The 19,286-nt window shown below is 42.5% G+C and overlaps 1 protein-coding gene across 4 annotated transcripts in view; it reads right to left on the reverse strand.

Moving 5' to 3' along the window:
• Positions 1-19,286, reverse strand: part of kcnq5a (potassium voltage-gated channel, KQT-like subfamily, member 5a) — a 123,120-nt gene that overhangs the window by 21,448 nt on the left and 82,386 nt on the right. For 2 of the 4 annotated variants that reach the window (XM_023963282.2, XM_078931780.1), the window contains exons 3-9: positions 17,333-17,459; positions 16,982-17,157; positions 10,857-10,982; positions 7,207-7,317; positions 7,035-7,130; positions 2,273-2,367; positions 145-171 (exon numbers count right to left, since the gene is read on the reverse strand). In XM_023963282.2, the coding sequence (XP_023819050.1) occupies positions 145-171; positions 2,273-2,367; positions 7,035-7,130; positions 7,207-7,317; positions 10,857-10,982; positions 16,982-17,157; positions 17,333-17,459 (758 nt within the window). Of the gene's footprint in view, positions 1-144; positions 172-2,272; positions 2,368-2,664; positions 2,754-7,034; positions 7,131-7,206; positions 7,318-10,856; positions 10,983-16,981; positions 17,158-17,332; positions 17,460-19,286 lie in introns of all 4 variants that reach the window. The other 2 variants (XM_023963283.2, XM_078931781.1) reach the window with 2 other exon arrangements.

Here is a 19,286-nt window from a genome sequence, read left to right on the forward strand (position 1 = left end):
CCAACAAACTGCATCCTGCTAAGCCTTTCAAGGATGTTGGGGTTTTTTCCTGAGTGCATCTTATTCTAAAATCACGTATGAAATCACATCAGCAGACATGTGTAATGACATAAAGCAGAGCACGGCAGACAGAGTCGTACAAACCTGTAGGTGGGCTCGCCCTGTTCTTTCCTTCATGGGTTAGTGGGATAAAGAGACAAAGGAGAGAAACCAGCTTTTAGGATGATTACAAACAGCAGTACATGGGGATTCTTCAGAGTTAAAGAAGAACGCAGGAAGAACTTCAGTTGGGTTGTTTGAAAGCACATGCAGGCTCCAGCCATGCAAAGCAAGAAGTCGTCCGGTTTGCAAGCATTACCTTTGGGAACCAACTGCTGTCACAAGAGAATTCTGTTTATGGAGGACGCCTTTAATTCTGGTAAATCCCTTTCAACATCAAAGACATTTGTGTTTCAGATTAAATATGATCTGGTTTCATGTTACAGCAATATTCGGCCCAAATACCTGTGACTTTCACATTTAACGTCACATGACCAAAGTTTTAAAAAAATCCCGTTATCAGATTTTTTTGGTCACATCTCTATCTATCTACAATCCATTCACCAATCTGTCCGTCTGTCCATCCATCCATCCATCCATCCATCAATCTACCCACAAGAGTTTGCATCCATCCATCCATCCACCCACAAGTCTTTCCATTCATCCTTCCATCCATCAACTCATCCATCCGTCCTTCCATCCATCCATCTACCCCTAAGTCTTTGCATCCATCCATTCGTCCATCCATCCATCTACCCACAAGAGTTTGCATCCATCCATCCATCCATCCACCCACAAGTCTTTCCATTCATCCTTCCATCCATCCACCCATCCATCCATCTACTCACAAGTCTTTCCATCCATCCATCCGTTCATCCATCCATCTACCCACAAGAGTTTACATCCATCCATCCATCCATCAACCCACAAGTCTTTCCATCCATCCACCCATCCATTCATCTACCCACAAGTCTTTCCATCCATCCATCCGCCCGTCCGTTCATCCATCCATCCATCCATCCATCCATCCATCCATCCATCCACCCACAAGTCTTTACATCCATCCATCTACCCACAAGTCTTTACATCCATCCATCCGTCCGTCCGCCCATCCATCCATCCATCCATCCATCCATCCATCCATCCATCCATCCATCCATCCATCCATCCATCCATTCATCCATCCATCCATCCATCCATCCATCCATCCATCCATCCATCCATCCATCCATCCATCCATTCATCCATCCATGATTTGTCCATCCCAGGCGTCAACAGCTGATCGTGTAAACAATGCACCAGCAGATAGATTAAGACCCAGAAGTGGTGGGAAACAGCCTAAAAGGAGTAGCAAGTGCCACTCTACTCATTAGATTTTTAAATTAGGTTCTATCAAAATTGGTTGATATTAAGAGGATAATGAAACAAAAACAACTAAGCTAACTCAGAGCTAAAGTAAGCTAACTGGCAGCCAACCGTGGCTGCCTTAAATAGATAAAAAAAGAAATAAGTAAATGTCAGTAGGATCCGAATACCCAACTACCTTTCTTTAAAAAAAATCTCTTTCTTTAACTATCATTACAGTGAGCTGACAGTTAGCCTACTTTAGCTCAGAGTTAGCTTTCTGGATTTTGTTATTTCCCATCCATTTTCTTAACCCACAATATCTCCCTGTGGAGCCTGTCCGTGCCACTGTTGGGCAGAAGTGGGGTACACCTGCTGCTGTTGGGCAGCCGGTAGAGCAGTGGCGGCAGGAAAGCGGGGTTCCCTCCACCGCCTGCTGGGGTTTTTCTTATTTTGTTACATCATTCTCTTACTATCCTTTTTATTTGATGAACTTGGACTTTTTTACACCTAATAAGAAGGATCACTGCTGCTCTTTCTTCACACCACTTCCAGGTCTTCTTTGTGCAAATCTATTTTCTTCTTAAATACAGCTAAAATGTGCAGAAAATATTGGTTTGTGATCAGAAACATAAAAAGGTTCTGAATGGAAATAACCAACAGCCTTTATTGTGACAGTTTGTCTTCAGCACAGGTGCTGCTTAGGTGTGTGGAAGGCGGAGTTGAAGGCGAGGCATGCGACGCGAATCAAACCCAAAAGAGAATGTCGTTTTAGTGTGGACACAACAGAAGACGACAAGACAATGAGGTGATGAACAGCAGAGACAACAGAAGGCCGGAGGAGGAAGAGGAGTGGCTAACAGCAGGAAGTCTGGAAGTTGTTACCTACTTGGCGGGGCTGCAGGTATGCAGCGCCTTCAAATGAGGCTTCCAGGTTGCGATGGAAACCGAGTTCTCATCAGCAGCGTAACTACGCCAGACACACTACGTGCAAAAGTCCAGGGGATAAACAAACAAACAAACAGACAAAGCAGTTAATAAAGAATGCAAGGGGGAGGGGGGCAGGGGGATTAAGTTGGACAGAAACAGGATGTTGAGACGGGGGAGAAAAGAAACACCCGATTCGGTTTTTTGGTTGTTTTTGAGCGAGGGGCGGGGTGGGGGGGGGGGGGGGGGGTGTTGGCTGCGCTGCAGTTGGGGGATTGACAGAAGATGAAGGTGGGGAAGAGGCGGGGGGCGGGTTGCTTGGTGATGGTGGTGCAGGTGGAGGGAGATACATGCCTGAGGGGGGGGAGGGCGCTGTAGTAGTGGTACCAGGTGGCTCGGAGGTAAGGACGAGCACCGTCGGTGGAGTACAGACGCCAAGCTGCCTGGGGGGGTGAGGGGTGGGGAGGGGGGCAGACACACAACAGCAACAGCACAAACAGGTGAGGATGTGTGTAGCATATGACCAACAACACTGGGGGCTTGTAACCACTGGCAACCAGAAACAGGACTAAATAATCGGAATCTTCACCAATGTTTTAATTTAATTAGATAAAATATAAAAATTGACTTCTCCAGTAAATAAAATAAATAAACTTATCAACGCCCCCCCCCCCCCCCCAACACCCCTTCCACCCACCATTCTGTCTCCTGACAGTAACATGACATTATGTTATCTTTATCACTTCCTGTCCCAGCTTTTATTTTGACCGCAGGAATTCCTGTTTCACTACTCTCTACATATTATATTATAAATATAAACATATCAAATATATTTCACTTATTTGATATGTTTAGAATTGTTTGGACTTATCTTAGACCACATGTAAGGAGTTTGGCTTACCTGACTTTTTAGACTTCACCTACCCTGCACTGGACTGAAACTTTGGTTGCCATGGCAATGTTTGGATGAAAAGAAAACACATGCTCAATCAGATGATTGCAAATGTTCTGGGGGTTATTATTGTTGTGTGATCCAGACACAGACTGGTTAGAGTTGGAAGCTATAATTCATGCATGGCTTAAAAATACACCTGTGCAAAGTTCTCATGAGCACAGGTGAAGCCCCTCCCACTCTGAACACATCAGGTCATGACAAGCTGTCATGTTACTTAATTCATCAACTCCAGATGTGAAAAATGTTAGTTGCTATGGACCAACACTGTTCTGCTGAGAACAGCTGACGCTTCAGGAAACCCAGCAAGCGGGCTACAGGAGTCACTGCTGGACAGGAGGCGATTATTCAAACTGCTGACAACTTTATTTGTTCTGTTTGTGTTTGCATGACAGCTGAAAATGCAACACTTGGTGGTCAAACAGCACCTATTATTTTTTTTTGCTGATGCACCCATAAACTTTTGCATTTGTTGGAGTCCATCTACTGTTTATGACACCTTCATGCTCTCAGTTTCTGTCCTGAAACAGCTGAACGCAGAACCAATTCCTCATGTCTGAAAGCAAACCTCTTAATAAGTTCTTAAAGTCCCACCCCGATCATCTTTTAAACTATTGCAGAAGTTTCCTCAGTGGTCTTTGAATTATCATCATCTCGTTTTTTTGTGTCATTTTCTAGGAAATGGTTTCTGTAGAAAAGCCGTAGTTTATTAGAAATTCACCTCTGAGTTGTGGGCAGGACTGGTGGCGCACATGTAAGCCCACCCTCACTTCCTGTTATCTATCTGTTCACCCTCTCTGCCCCTGGCTTACAGCCCCTCGCACTCCTAACCTAACATTAGCGGTGCAACGAGGGTGAGTCTTTAAGAAAGAAGGTTTCCTAGACATGACCAGCTGCTAAGACCTAATCACATGCTAACTACCTGCAGACACAGATGCACAGTGGACTTAAAGCAGTGAGGGTGGTGGTGGTGGTGGGGGGGGGGGGGGGGTGAAATGAAGGAGTACACTGAGGGATACAATGAAAATGCTTTGCACATATTCAAAACATTGATGCTGCCTCCAAGGTTCCTTTAACCTGTTGGGGAAAATGTTAACAGTTGGCAGAAAACAGTCAAACAGAAGGAGGATGAAAAAAAGACCAAACATGTCCAAATGCATCATCCTGGAACCAGAGGAGCTCATTTATTAAAAAAAAAAAAAAGCTCACAAAAAGAGGGAAAACAAGAAATTTTTGAATAGGTTTGAGCTTTTTTTCTACAAAGATAACCCAACCTCAACGTGTTTACATCGTAAACACATCTTCCAGATGCAATCAAAGTCATTCAACACCCGATTCTGGCTTCAGAATGCTGATATAATATAATGGTGAAACGCACAAAAGTAGGGAGTAAACTCACACGTCGAGATGAAAGGCATCTCTCAAAACAGAGCGGGACAGCTCTGCATGAAGAAGAACTCAGTTTTTTTCCACAAAGGGGACGAAATAAAAAGACCTAAGGAGGAGAAACGTGTGACATGCTCCAAAAAACAATAGCAGCAAAATACGAATGCTGTTTAGGTGAACTTTCCTCTCGCAGTCTTTCGACTTCCGTAACTCCAACTGTTTACGCAATTAACGTGATTCCAGCGGATTCTGAAGCTGTGCACTGTTATGCAACTCTTTATGTTAGTAATGTGTTGTATGTTGACGTAAAGTCTTAAGCCTTCTTTTTCCAACAACTGATTCACTCTGATCGTGTAAACGCGGCTATTTGTTTTAAGGAACTCCATCTCAAATAACGAGCGCATACACACCCCTTCTAAACATCTGAAAATCTGGTAAATGTGACAAACATAATCAACCATAGGGTTTGGATTACTTTGATTGCATCTACAACAGCCTGACTCGAGGAAAGGAAGGTTTTCTGATTATTTCCACGCTCTAATCCTTGAACTCAGGATTTTCAAACCCTCACTTGAATCTCTCACTAAAGGGGTATTTACCTTTTCCGAAATAAAAATCTAATAAATTGGTTCAGATGGAAGAAAGTCAATCTGAATGTTGACCCATGTTTGAGGAAAAAAAGTACAAATTTTACAAAAAGAGAATCTGTTTAAAAACATTTTTTTATACCTTTTTCATTTATTTAGGATTAAATAAGATAAACTATGTGAAAAAGTATTTGCCCCCATGGCTTACCACCATGAAATAAAATAAAAAAACATTTTATATCAACTTCACTTTGCGAAATAAATTCACAAAAATTCAGAGTGGATTATTACTGAATCATGAAATCGCTCCAACACTGTCAAGATCTCAAGAAGAAACTGTTCGTTCGGCATCTTCTTTAAAAAGTAAGGAGGTATTTCTGCAGCTTTGGGACTCCAGAGAACCGCAGAGAGAACCATCATCCACTCATGGAGAAAACTGTAAACGGAGGAGAACCTCTTCAAAGGGGATAACTAATTGTCCAAAAACACTAGGAGGATTCATCCAGAATGTCATTAAAGAAATAGAAGAAGATGGAAAGATGTGCAGATCTCACTTGACCCAGTGAAGGTCAGAGTTCAGGATTCAATAGTCAAAAAGAGACCAAACTGATTTCATATCAGAATTGGAGAAGACAGACACTGCTGATTAAAAAAACACACAAAGAAATATCTGGATTATCCCCAAAACCTTTGGATGAAAATCGGATGAGACAGGAGAAGAACCTTCTGGAAGTTGTGTGTCCACAAACATCTGGACTCGAACAAATAGACTTGTGGAGTCAGACATGGAGGTGGGAGTGTGATGGTGTGGGGCTGGCACAAATAACCCTGAAGATGAATGTCCTCCGTTACACTCCGATTTAAGAGCATTTATTTAAGTTGTGCAGCAGAACAACAACAGGAGACCCAACTTTGAATGGAGCACCACGAAAGCTCTAAAGAGTTCTGGTCTGTGCTGAAAACCCTGAAAATCCAAGCGATTCTTCAGAGAAGATCCAACTAAGGTCATGAGAAAAACTCTCACTTTTTATTATAGAAGGGGGCAAATACTTTTTTCCAATTCTGTGTTTGTAACAACTTAAGCTAAATAAAATGTTTAAATAAAACATCTCCCTGTATGTTGATTCAGGAAATGAGAAACGGTTCAGATTTGATCCTAGATCACCATTAGAAGGCTTTTTAACTTCTGCCTGTAGACGTTTACAAACGGATTTGTGGTCATGGACGCTCCCCATGGCGGGTTTCTACGGTTCATTAGAATGACACGTAGCCGGGCCTGTCTGTGACGGTGAGCGACGGCTTAGAGGAGTGTGTGCCCCGTCACCATGGAAACCCATAAATTCTGTCCGAGTGTTTTGGCATTGGACATTGACAGGAAGTAACCACCAGTCTAACATAGGTGCCATAGAGGAGACCAGTGACCCCTCCCCTAATGCTCCTATGAACCCGCAAATCAAGCAACTTTGCTTTGAGGTTTGATCAGAAGCTGAGAGTCTGAGCAGAAGTGACGTTTAACCCTTGTGCTATCTTATGCGGTCTAGATGACTCCACCCTGACATTGACGTGTTCTCCCTACCATGACAAAGGTGGATGAAGGTGAAGAGGATTTAATGTAATCCATGGACACCAGTGAGGTTCACAAATCATTGGAGAAAAAAGGTTCAGTGCACTGTCTAGTGGGGTCCAGATGATCCCACTCCCAATGTTAAAGTGCCTCGGACAGCACAAGGGATAAACACAACGCTCCCCTGCAGATCCTCCTGCTGCATGACAGATGTCAGGAAACGATTCATCCGTACCTGGATGAGGCTGGCGGCCGGGTTCCTTCGCTTCTCGAAGTGTTTCTGCCGATGCTGCTCCTGCACCTTCAGGGCAAAACCCGACCCCAGGATTCCCTGAGTGCAGGACAGAGAAACCTGAGCACCATCATCTGCTGACAAACTTACCAGCATGTGCGGGCGCATCACTTACAGCCGGCAGGGCGAAGAAGGAAATCCCTAGAAGAGCAAAGCCGGCGGATAACAAGCGTCCTGTCCAGGTCTGCGGCGTCTTATCGCCGTAGCCAATGGTTGTGAGGGTGATCTGAGAGATGATAGTCAGACAACTTATTCTGAGAGCTTTATGTGACGGTTTAGGCAGGAAAAGTATTATTTCTATCAATAAAAGCTATACTGATCCAATCAGGAAGGTTCCAAAACATGCTGACGGCCAGATGCTTACTTGATAAAGTGGCGCCTTTGTGGGCTTTTGGTTTATTAAATGTAGAATCTCAATAAAGGAGCAGCTAAGACCCTCAGTTTAAAACTCCAATAATGACTAATTTCATGTGACAAACTCGTCCTCTTATCTGAACATTGTGGTGTTCACGAGAACATTTTTCAGTGGGTGGAGTAACCATATGCACCATTGATTGAAGTCAATGGGATTTTGGCTTCATGGAGCCAGCAGGTACGTCCTGTTTGGAACGCCAGGGGGAGGAGTCATTTAGTCCAGTTCTCTTGTTCAGTCAATGATCTACACCTAATCTACAGTGAGTGCCACTTCTTGAAGTGAAAACCTTACAGTTGGTCAGAATTTTGGAAATTCATAAACTGTACTGATGATGTCACAGTCACACAGGAAGAACTTCACTTCATTTTAAATTTGATACCAAACTTTGAGACTTCACAATACGTTTCTCTGATGTGAAACACTTTGACTGGTTTAGATTATGATTTTGGACTAGAACCACCACCCATCCCAGCTGCAGCACCAGACCTGGATCGGACTGGACCAGAGTGGGCACTGACAGGACCAGAGACCTGCTGCTTCTTAAGCATATGTGGAGGTCTAAAGTGGACTTTGGTCCAAATTACTTCCTTTACGTTCTAAGGTCTAGAAGAATGTGAACCGCCACCTTAACGTGGTGGGGGAGTTTGAGAGCTCGGGTGATCCCAGGAGCTAAGCTGTCTGGGGCTTAAGCCCCTGGTAGGGTCTCCCATGGCAGACAGGTCCTGGGTGACGAGCCAGACAAAGAGCGGTTCATAACCCCCTTATGATAAGTAATAACAAGGACCCGATTACGTCGCCCGGATTGGCGTCACCGGGGCCCCGCTCTGGAGCCAGGCCCAGGGTCGGGGCTCGCAGGCGAGCGCCTGGTGGCCGGGGCTCTTCCCACAGGCCCCGGTCGGGCACAGCCCGAAGGAGCGACGTGGGACCACTCTCCCATGGGCCCACCACCCGTAGGAGACCTCAAAAGGGGCCGGTGCAATGTGGTTTGGGTGGCAGTCGAGGGCGGGTGCCTCGGCGGCCCAAACCCCGATCATGGAACCTGGCTTTTGGGACATGGAATGTCACCTCTCTGGGAGGGAAGGAGCCTGAGCTGGTGCGAGAGGTTGAGAGATACCGTCTAGATATAGTCGGGCTCACCTCCACACATGGCCTGGGCTCTGAAACTCAGTCCTTAGAGAGGGGTTGGACTCTCTACCACTCTGGAGTTGCCCGAGGTCCCACTGACACGCCTTCTTTTGAAGAAGCGGAGAGTGAGGACATTGGGGTGGGGCTGTCTATTACCCCGGCTGAAGTCACTGAGGTAGTCAACGAGCTCCTCGGTGGCAAGGCCCCGGGGGTGGATGAAGTCCGCCCTGAGCACCTCAAGTCTCTGGATGCTGTGGGAGTGTCTTGGCTGACACGTCTCTGCAGCATCGCGTGGCGGTCGGGAACCGTACCACTGGACTGGCAGACAGGGGTGGTGGTTCCCCTCTTTAAGAAGGGGGACCGGAGGGTGTGTTCCAACCATAGGGGAGTTACACTCCTCAGCCTCCCTGGGAAAGTCTATGCCAGGGTACTGGAGAGGAGAGTCCGTCCGATAGTCGAACCTCGGATTCAGGAACAACAGTGCGGTTTCCGTCCTGGTCGTGGAACAGTGGACCAGCTCTACACCCTATCTAGGGTGCTGGAGGGATTGTGGGAGTTCGCTCATCCAGTCCATATGTGTTTTGTGGATTTGGAGAAGGCGTTCGACCGCGTCCCCCGTGGCATCCTGTGGGGGGTGCTCTGGGAGTATGGGGTCTGGGGAGCCTTACTGAGGGCTGTCCGGTCTCTGTATGACCGGAGTAGGAGCTTGGTTCGCATAGCCGGCAGTAAGTCAGACCTGTTCCCGGTCCACGTTGGACTCCGGCAGGGCTGCCCTTTATCACCGGTTCTGTTCATTGTTTTTATGGACAGAATTTCTAGGCGCAGCCAGGGGCCGGAAGGGATCTGGTTTGGGGACCACAGGATTTCCTCTCTGCTTTTTGCAGATGATGTTGTCCTGTTGGCTTCATCGAACCGGGACCTCCAGCGTGCATTGGGGCGGTTTGTGGCCGAGTGTGAAGCGGCTGGGATGAGGGTCAGCACCGCTAAATCTGAGGCCATGGTCCTTGACCGGAGAAAGGTAGTTTGCCATCTCTCTTATCTTAATGGATTTTCAGTTGTATTTGTTCATTTTCCTGTTTAATCACAACACATTTTGAAAACTTAACACGAAAACACGAATGTATTTATTCTGAGAATGTACCGTACCAAAAACCAAACACTTGTTATTTCAAAATCTCTGTAACATCCAGTCTGTAAATTAATCTTTCCACATAGTTTAATGTAACATAAATAAAGTGTTAATTATGCAGAAATAATACATAAAGAGGCCCTTCAGTAATGTTAGTTAATGTATTGTAATGGTATATTATTAAGCATGTACATTACTTGCATATTAAATAAAGAAAAAAACAGCTTTTATGCATTATTGAGCATATAGTTAAATGCATTAGTTTGCAGTTAACTAATGTTTATAAACATATTATCAATAAAATAACCTTTTTATCAAAACTGCAATTGTATAGAAACACATACATAACGTTAAATAATTAAAAATACTTATCCTTAGTAATAAATTAAGTATTTAGTAATTAATTTAGTTAGTTAGTTAATTAAGTTAGTTAGTTAGTTAGTTAACTACTTACTTTTATACTTGATTATATACTTAGTAATGGTAAGTAATGCAAAACAGAAATAATATTTTATTGTTATTTTATGCTCTTCATGTACCGGTAAATAGTGCCTAATAATGCATTAACTATCATTAATAAAGGGACCCTTATTGAAAAACCACAACAGAAACAGTAGATTTCTACAAATCCTGAAATTGAATTTGTATTGTGGAGATCACTCCAAGTTCCCTCCAACAACTTGGAAATTATATGTGGATGAAACTCTTAAGATAGAAACCCGCATTTGCATCTGACTTTTATTCCCACAAGCCTCCCAGGCCAGCTTCACCTGGCAGCAGAAGGAAATTGGATTTATTGATCGAGCCTCTTGTTGTTTGTGTCTTGGCTTCTTTCACTTTTTCAAAGGGAGGATGTTGAGAAGGAACAACGCAGCTCGGCCAGTGAGCACGACTCCGAAAACCCTTTGTGGGGTTTTTCCAGCTGAAACTCTAAATCTGTCATTACCCTCAGACAGGAGCAGCAGGACTCCAATCACGCTGATATCCTTCACTTTGCCTGCGGTGTTGGGTGCGCAGAAAGAGTGTTTGTATTTTTACCGTCTCACAAAGTGCACATAAGTCTATTTTTGACAAACAAAGAGTCTGAGGTGCTCACCGTTCCCCACCACAGAGCATCGGCGTAGGTGTCAAAGTCCTTGTTGAACTCTTTCTCCACCAAATACACCAAAAAGGAGGAGAAGATCAGCACCAGGAAGCCGATGTACCAAGCAGTCACCAGCTCCTGTGGGGAGGACACCAGTGTTCTTTATCAGGAAACCGACAATTCAAAAAGACTGTTCGCCACAGGAGATAAGGAGTTGTAGTAAGTCATCTTTTCCTGGTAGGAGATTCCAGGTGTGGTCAGGAACCATCAACGGATCTGAAGCAGCTTCTGACTGACGACACTGTTGTTGAGTTTCCATGTTCAGAAAAGGACGATCTGATCTGATTCTGGTCTAAATAACTGCTCCATTTCTTAAACGGTCAGCAGATTTGTTTGTTCTTTTTCCCAATCCCCCAGTGTTCACATTCTTTCAGCTATCGTATCTCTTCACCCGTTTATACTCAATTACCGTAATTTCAGCAGATTCTGAAATGGAGAAAAGCAGCCGTGCGCTGATTTGCAACACTTTACAGGACAAATGTGTTGCAGCTCAGAGTAAAGTTGATATGAAAATCCGCCTTCTTTATCTCAGAATTAGCTCATTCATGTCGGCGTAAATGATTAAAGACTCACACCGGTTCAAGGAACCACTTCAAATAAAAGTCTATTTACACACGTGTAATTTTGGCCTTCCGTGGTTCAAGACTCTTGCGTCCACTTGGAAAACGCAAGTTTCTACAACTTCTTTTGAGCCCTTCGTTCAAAAGATGCGGCCATTAAACACATGTTGAAAGTATTTTTTTTTTTTATGTCCAACAAAAGAGGCCCTCAACTCTCATCTGTTTGCCCAGCTGTTGGACAGGACAAGTTTAAAAAGAAAATAAAAAAACACATGTTGAAAGTTAAACCAGGTTGTACTTTGACCAATCAAGGAACTTAAATTTGGTGGTGACATTTGGATGGCGTCTCTTTTAATCACTGATGTGCAAACCATGTGAAAATCGATCATGGAAAAATTAACAATTGCAGTTTGTGCCCGGACGGAAATACGTGACACACAGTCTTTCATTTATTGAAATAGAGCTGTGAAAGAAAAAGCTTGGAATAAGATTTGTTCATCTTCAAGCTCATCTTCCAACATGCGCTAGTATTTAATAGAAAATGTAAAAGAAGCCCCTCCCTGCTTGTCCATGTGAACACCATGGGCTAAAAAAGAAAGAAGCATCACGGTTTGTCAAAAAGTGAGGCGTCCCCAGTGACATCTCTGATGTTAAAGAGTTACAGAACTCATCAAATGAGTTCCCATTTTTCAATGGGAGAACCTTAAAGTGTTAAAGGGAGGACCCCAGCTGTCACTGTCGAAAGGAGTGTTGCATAATCAACTTTGGAGATTTTGAGAATCAAATTTTAAGCGACAAGACCAGATTTGAATCTGGGTTTCTCATCTGATGACTTCCTTTTTCAAACCTTAAAAAAAGCAGAGAATAAATCAGTGATATGACACAGCTCTACTGCAGGATGGACGTTTCTCTTAGATGTCTTCAGATTCTTGCTTTTGCCTCTTTTTTGGGTTTATTACTAATGTCTAAGTGGGGATGTTGAGCTGCGCTCCCTGGTAGGAAGGCCTAGCAGCCCCCCAAGGGTCCCTGACATGTTTTCATACAGCGACTAATGTCTACCTACATTTGCTCCTTATTTGTGCAAGAAAACGCTGATTCGGGTTCTTTCTGCTCGCAGGATCATTTGTTATTCTCTGAGCCTTTGGCTTGAACTGAACTGGGCAACAGTCTGTGTGTCATATTTGAAAAATGTTGCAGAGAAACAAGAACTACTGGGTTCATTGATGTGGCTCTAGTTCGAAAATGAGAACTCTTGGGGCTAAACACAACATTGACTCTGACACTTGTGTTGTTCCTGAATTGTGTTGGTTTCGTGTTGTGTTACGTTTTCTTTTTACTAAATCCGTCTTGACCAGAACTGCAGAGGAAAGGAGGTCCTTCTGTACCGGGAGGATTTTCTTAACTTAAAGCTATTTCATCTAAGGATCTAAAATGAAAAAAATTATTTTGTTCTAGTTTAGACTGTTGACTGTTTATGACTGTTCCATCTTTCACTTTTATTTTGAAAGGTTCTGAAAAACAACAATCCCACGTTCAAAGTCACTCAAATCACTTTTTTTCCGGTTCTGATGCTTGGTTTGAATTGCAGCAGATTGTCTTGACCATGGCTCTGTCAGAATTCCCACACAAATTCCTAACTACTAAAAAATGATAAAGTGCAGGACTTTCTTTACTTTTTAAAAGACCACGTCACAAATTTTTATGAGCGTTTTGCAACAATGATTTATGAGTCCAATGTCTTCTGAAGATAAAAACATTGATGCTTTATAAAAGAAAATGAAAACACATTTTTATGGCAAAAATTGTTAGTACGCAATGCATTGTGGTCTATTCTCACCGATCTAGTGAGCAGCGATGCACACTGGTTTTTCGCAGAGACTTCTGGGAAATCTCTAGGACACTCGAGTTTTGAATTGTAGATTCAGACAGCACTAGAAAATGGCGAACGCACTATACAGTGGGTAGTGAAGGCATTCGGACACAACGTACATCTACATGCATTCAGCAGCTGCCACGTGATTGGCTGATTAGAAATTTGCATTAACGAGCAGTTAGACAGGTGTGTCTAATAAAGTGGCCAATGAGTGTAGATTACAGCTTCAAAATAACCTGCACAAAACTGCAGGTAAAGTTCTTTCAGTTCTTTATGAAAGTTCTATGAAAATGTCATTTAGTTTTTTTATAATCTTCAACAGCCTGAGATTCTTTTATATTTCTTTATTAATTTATTGTTAGAACATTTTTGAGTGAAACGAATTCCATATTGGCCTGGGTTTTGTTCTTGAGTTCTCTGAAATTGTTATTATTTTTGTGAACATTGTCGTTTTAGGAGGGCATTAATGTGTAAAAAGGAACAGTTTTGAACAAAAAAACTTGCAGGATAAACCGTAAAATTGATAAATCTGACCCAGCATTGCTTTTGCGATTGGCAAAAGCTTGTAGACAGAAATTTAATGATGGATGAAGGATTCGATGATGGATTTTCTCACCAACTTTAAAGGTTTCTATTTAAAAAAATAGGTCGGTCAGTCAATGTGAGGGAGGCACTGAAGTGTTGGGGTAATTAATTCCAATCAGATGGGTGACTACCAGACAGAGATCTAGTATGTTCAGGGCAGAGACTGATATGTGGGATCACACAAACTCTCTATGAGAAACCATGAGAACTAAAGTGGGAGTTGTGAGTGAGATGGAGGAAAAAGTGAGTACTCATTCAGTGACTCTGGTTTCTGATAATGCAACACACTGGATCCATTGTTGGCTCATCATTTGCTCCTAGAGTCTCCTGACATGCAGAGCTGCTAGGAAACCAATGGTGTTGACACTCCTGCAGGCGGCCATTAGAATGGAGATGCCAGCAATTAGCAGGTTTTGAACTAAAACAGCTTTATTAAAGACCCCCTCTTCATCTTTTGATCTATTGTGAAGGGATTTTCCGTGGTCTTATTATCATGATTCTGCTGTTTTTAGATAAAATATAAAATCCTGTGTCATTTTTAGTTACTGCAGAGCAGCAGGAGTTTGTTAGAAGTCCCCGTCTGAGTTGTGGGTAGGACCATTGGTGTGGAGCAACCCCCACTCCCCGTTGCTGAGAGCTCTCTGGCTACGTTCACACTGCAGTGCTTAAAACTTAATTCCGATTTTTTGAAAAACTCCAATTTTTTTGCAAGGCCATTCACATTTCCACTTAAATGCGAACTTTTGTGATCTCCTGTGTGACCGTGAAATGACCCAGGAGTGACCCGCATGCGCAGAAAAGTACAACTACAATCTTCTCATTTTAAGAAGACAATGGAGCCATCGTCTGTATCCACTGTTGTGGAATGGGGATGTGTATGTGCTGGGGCTGCACATGTTTGTGTGTGTAAAAGAGAGGAGAGAGCGCGTGCAGCGAGGTAGAGAATGAGGGCGCATTCATGTTGTGTGTTAAGGAGGAAGGAGAACAGTAATAAAAGAAGGTTGCCCCCAGAATAAATGCTATGGACTCTTTATTAACCCGTTCTGGAGAATCTAAGGGTCCGAACGGGGAAGTGAACCCCGAAGGAGGATCCGCCTTGCGCTTCTGACCACGGTCGGAAAGGGAGAAAAAAAAAGTAATCACGGGAAATGTTCAATACCACGCTCGGCCATTTCGCTGGAAATTTAAAAAAAAAACGCCCGGTTGTGATGAGAGCCCTTGAGTTTGGCCTGAATAGAGCTGTCACCCCAAATATTAATCAAATCGGTGACCTCGCTTCCCTTCTACTGACTGGTCTCAGCAGCATCGTCCGCCATTGTTAAAGTTTATGTCCTCTTTCCCGCCTACTTAAACGCAGAATGGTGACGTTTGTAGCGTATGAATTACGTACGGGTCGGATACATGCGGCCTGGCTGTTCAGACGGAGGTTGCATTTGAAAAGATCGGATACGTATCAGATTCAGGACCACATACCCAAGTGGCCTGGGTCGCATTTGAAAAGATCGGATCTGTGTCGTTCAGACTGTCATGAAAAGATCAGATACAGGTCGTATAGGGGCAAAAAAAAAATCGGAATTGGGTCGTTTCAGCCTGCAGTGTGAACGTAGCCTCGGTTTACTCTCTCCCTCTATCTTACAGCCCCTCACAACCCCAACCTAATATTGGCGGTGCAACAAAATGGCAAGCAATTTTGAAGCCATCCAACCGCACAGTTTTGATTCGGATTCCAGCTCGAACGAGGAAAACAAAAACGTACATGGATCTATTTGTCTGCAAGCGGATACATCGCAATGGGGCGGAGCAGGGAGCTTGTGGCCCGCCCAACTTGTTTTTTACGTAACAAATATGATCCATTTCAAACAGCCTTTTGTCGTCTGCTCCTGATTCACAGCAATCGAAATTGAAAAAAATAAAAAATACTCGGAAATGCATTTTCAGGCTTAATTTTCTGGTGATGTCCTCCATCATCAGAAAAATGTTATGAAAACATGTTTTCATTTTCAAGTATTTTATTAAATATAGTAAACAAATAAAGTTTATTGTGGGAAAATATCCCTTCATCAGTTTTTAGTTTATTAATGGAAACAGAAAGAAAAAATTTGAATCTTTTACTGCTTAATAAAAGTTTAAAGAGAAAAAAAAAGATTTGTATCCGTTTTAGCATCTAAACCACAGGGGCCCAGTCTTTGGTCGATCATGGATACAACCGTCCAGATTTAGGGTGGAGACTCTACTGCAATGTCACTGAGTATTAATAATAATTATAATAATACATTTGATTTAAAAGCGCCTTTCAAAACACCCATGGACACTGTACAGATTCGAAAGTAAAACACAATTAAATCAAAACATTTTAAAAACAATAAATAAGTTGAAATCATTAATAAAATCAGATAGCAGAAGATGAAAAATTATGTTTTACTGAGCAGTTTACTGAACTATAGCATCCCAACAACTTTCCAAAAACTATTCTGAAAGGTTTAAACTTCTTAAATGTTTTAATCAGGGTTTTAGTTAAACTGCAACTTAAACATCAGCTAGTAGTGTAAAAACAAGTAACTTTAACAGAAACTCTTTATTATGACTCTGACCTTTAATTTTGTGTATACTTAACATTGTTTCTAGGTTTAAAACGTTCAGACTGTCCTGCTGCTGATTTCAGTTCAGTTTGACCTTTCCTTCAGCTTTTCTACTGCCCTACGTTTCTATTACTATTACTTTAACTTTCAACACTTATTTACTTTTTGTTAGTTAAATTTATTATTTTTGCAGAGGCCTTAACATTCTTCTATTATTTTTTTGTTGTTTCAGATAAACTGTCAAAAACATTTTTTTATTTATCAGTAAACACAGAAACTAGTATCTAAAAAAAACAAAAACTTGATCATTTGTTTGGAGGAAATGAAAATATTTTGACACAAAAAATAACATTTTTGCCATCCTTCATTAAAGAACCAAATTAAAAAAACTCAGAGGAAGTGTGTGGGGGGGGTATGTTCATTAAAAAAAACGACAGCTCCCCCTCACCTTCTCAGACTGACGGAAAGCAGACTTCTTACCTTACTGTGGGCATAAACCACAGACCCCAGCAGCTTCCAGGTGCCCCCCCTGCGGTCCATCCGCACCATGCGCAGGATCTGAAGGAAGCGGAGGCTGCGCAGCGCTGAGGTGGCAAACACGTTACCTTGGCTACCGGCTGAAACCACAGCAACCGAGGTGATGAGGACAATGATATCTGGGGAGTAAAGGAGTGAAAATTAAATGTCATTGGCTCCACAGTGACAGGAACTCTGGTTGACTTTTTGTTGTTTTGTGCAATAAAGCAAAAAAAGTCACATCTTTGAAAAACGGTTTTGTTCAGTCCAGCAGTAACGCATGAGTATGGAAACCCCCACCCCCCACCCACCTACCAATGACACAGAAGGGCTTCCTGGCAAAGCGGAGGCGTCCCTGCCAACCTCGATAGCGGCAGCAGCAGCCAGCGCTCCATATCCTGAAGATGTACTCCAGGCCAAAAACCACGATCATCACAAACTCCTGCATGGTACACACACAACCACATGGTTCAACACAGACGAACACTTTGCCCCTACCAGGACAAACAAAGGTGTAAATAATCATGAGCTGCTCCTGGTCTCAAGCTTTTGTTAGTTTAACTTGGAGCCAAAGTCACTGATTACACTCTATATACACTGACCAAAAATATAAACGCAACACCTTTGTTATTGCTCCCATTTTTTATGGTATGAACTCAAAGATGTGAAACATTTTCCACATACACAAAATAACCAGTTCTCTGAAATATTGTTCACAAATCTGTCTAAATCTGTGATAGTGAGCACTTCTCCTTTGCCAAGACAATCCATCCCACCTCGCAGGTGTGCCATATCAAGATGCTGATTAGACAGCATGATTATTGCACAGGTGTGCCTTAGACTGACCACAAGAAAAGGCCACTCTGAAATCTGCAGTTTTGTTTTATTGGGGGGGTCAGGGGACTTAGACAACCAGTCAGTATCTGGTGTGACCACCATTTGCCTCATAAAAATATGACTTAGGGGCTACATTGGAAAAATATGAATTGGCTGTTGTTTTTGTTAGTTTTTTTAAATTGCTCTTTTTAAAAAGAAATGTTGCTATAATCCTTAAAAGTGGATGCAAGTTGTCTGCAGGTGAAAAGTGGGCAAACCTGAACCAGAGGCAGATGACCCTCACAAAATATCAAGATTGTAGTGAGTCCGTAGAGGGAAAATGTTTATGTTCATATTTTTCTACGCTCATCTGCAGGCGATAGGTCGTAGCGAACACATGTAAGGGTTTGTATGGATGGTCATAAGGAAAATTTGACGCCCCCTTGCCCCAAATCATACATACTACAGACCCCATACGACAGTAAATACGCATTGCTAAGGAAGGTAAAAATTTGACTTTGACATAGAGACTTGAAAATTGATATTTATCAGAACTTAGTAAATAAATACATGAATGGTTGCTGTGTATCACTTTTAATCAAAGTTTGACTTGACTAGAACTATTTTTAAAAAAAATAATAAATTCTTACGAACATAAAAAGGTTGTAGTTTTTTTTTACTGGCTTTACAAAGATTTGTTTTAGCCTCCCGATTAAGATGTAAAGTTTCTAGGTAGACTTCATATCAATGTTCTTCATGCCTTAAAGAAAAAAAAACCCAAAGGATCAATCATGTCACAGTTTAGTTCCCATGGTGCTTGGTGACATTTTAACCCTTCATCGTCAAAGGTTAACCTTTAATCGACTTTTCACTGTGAGGAACCTTCACAGATTGGATCAAGCGTCCCAAAGTATGACCTTATTAAAAACGAATTAGAGATTGCTCAGCTGTTGGGCAGGACAAGTTAAAAACAAACAAACGAATTAGAGATAAAGTTGTCAAACCTAAAGCCCACATACAAAAATTCTTTTACTGAAACTTATTAGTGGAACTTTGAAAAATATTTAACCAGATTTTCTAATCTCAAAGATTCAGTGTTTGAATCTGTGATATATTTGAATGGCCTCACAACGTCACAGTACTCCAGATGGTTTGCTCCACTTCATCCTGCAGCTTTTGCGAATACGCTGCTTCCCATTTTAAGCTCTTCTCGTACCAGAAAAGTCAAGCTTTCTGTAGCTCACATAAAAACGTCCAAGATACAATTTAGTCAAAATTCCTTTAGTGGGATAATTTCAATGTAAACCCTAAGTCACATGCACCGACACGGGCATATGTGTAGGTTTTTGGGTTGGTCATTGAAGGGAGCGGCCGCAGCTTCAAGGGAGTGCAGATGTGTCTTGCAGTTCACTTGAGGCTCCTGCGGCTACTTTAAGAGACCTCATGAAAATGG

The sequence above is a fragment of the Oryzias latipes genome, chromosome 15 (assembly GCF_053564925.1).
Source record: "Oryzias latipes strain Hd-rR chromosome 15, Olatipes_Hd-rR_3.1".
Lineage (NCBI taxonomy): Eukaryota > Metazoa > Chordata > Actinopteri > Beloniformes > Adrianichthyidae > Oryzias > Oryzias latipes.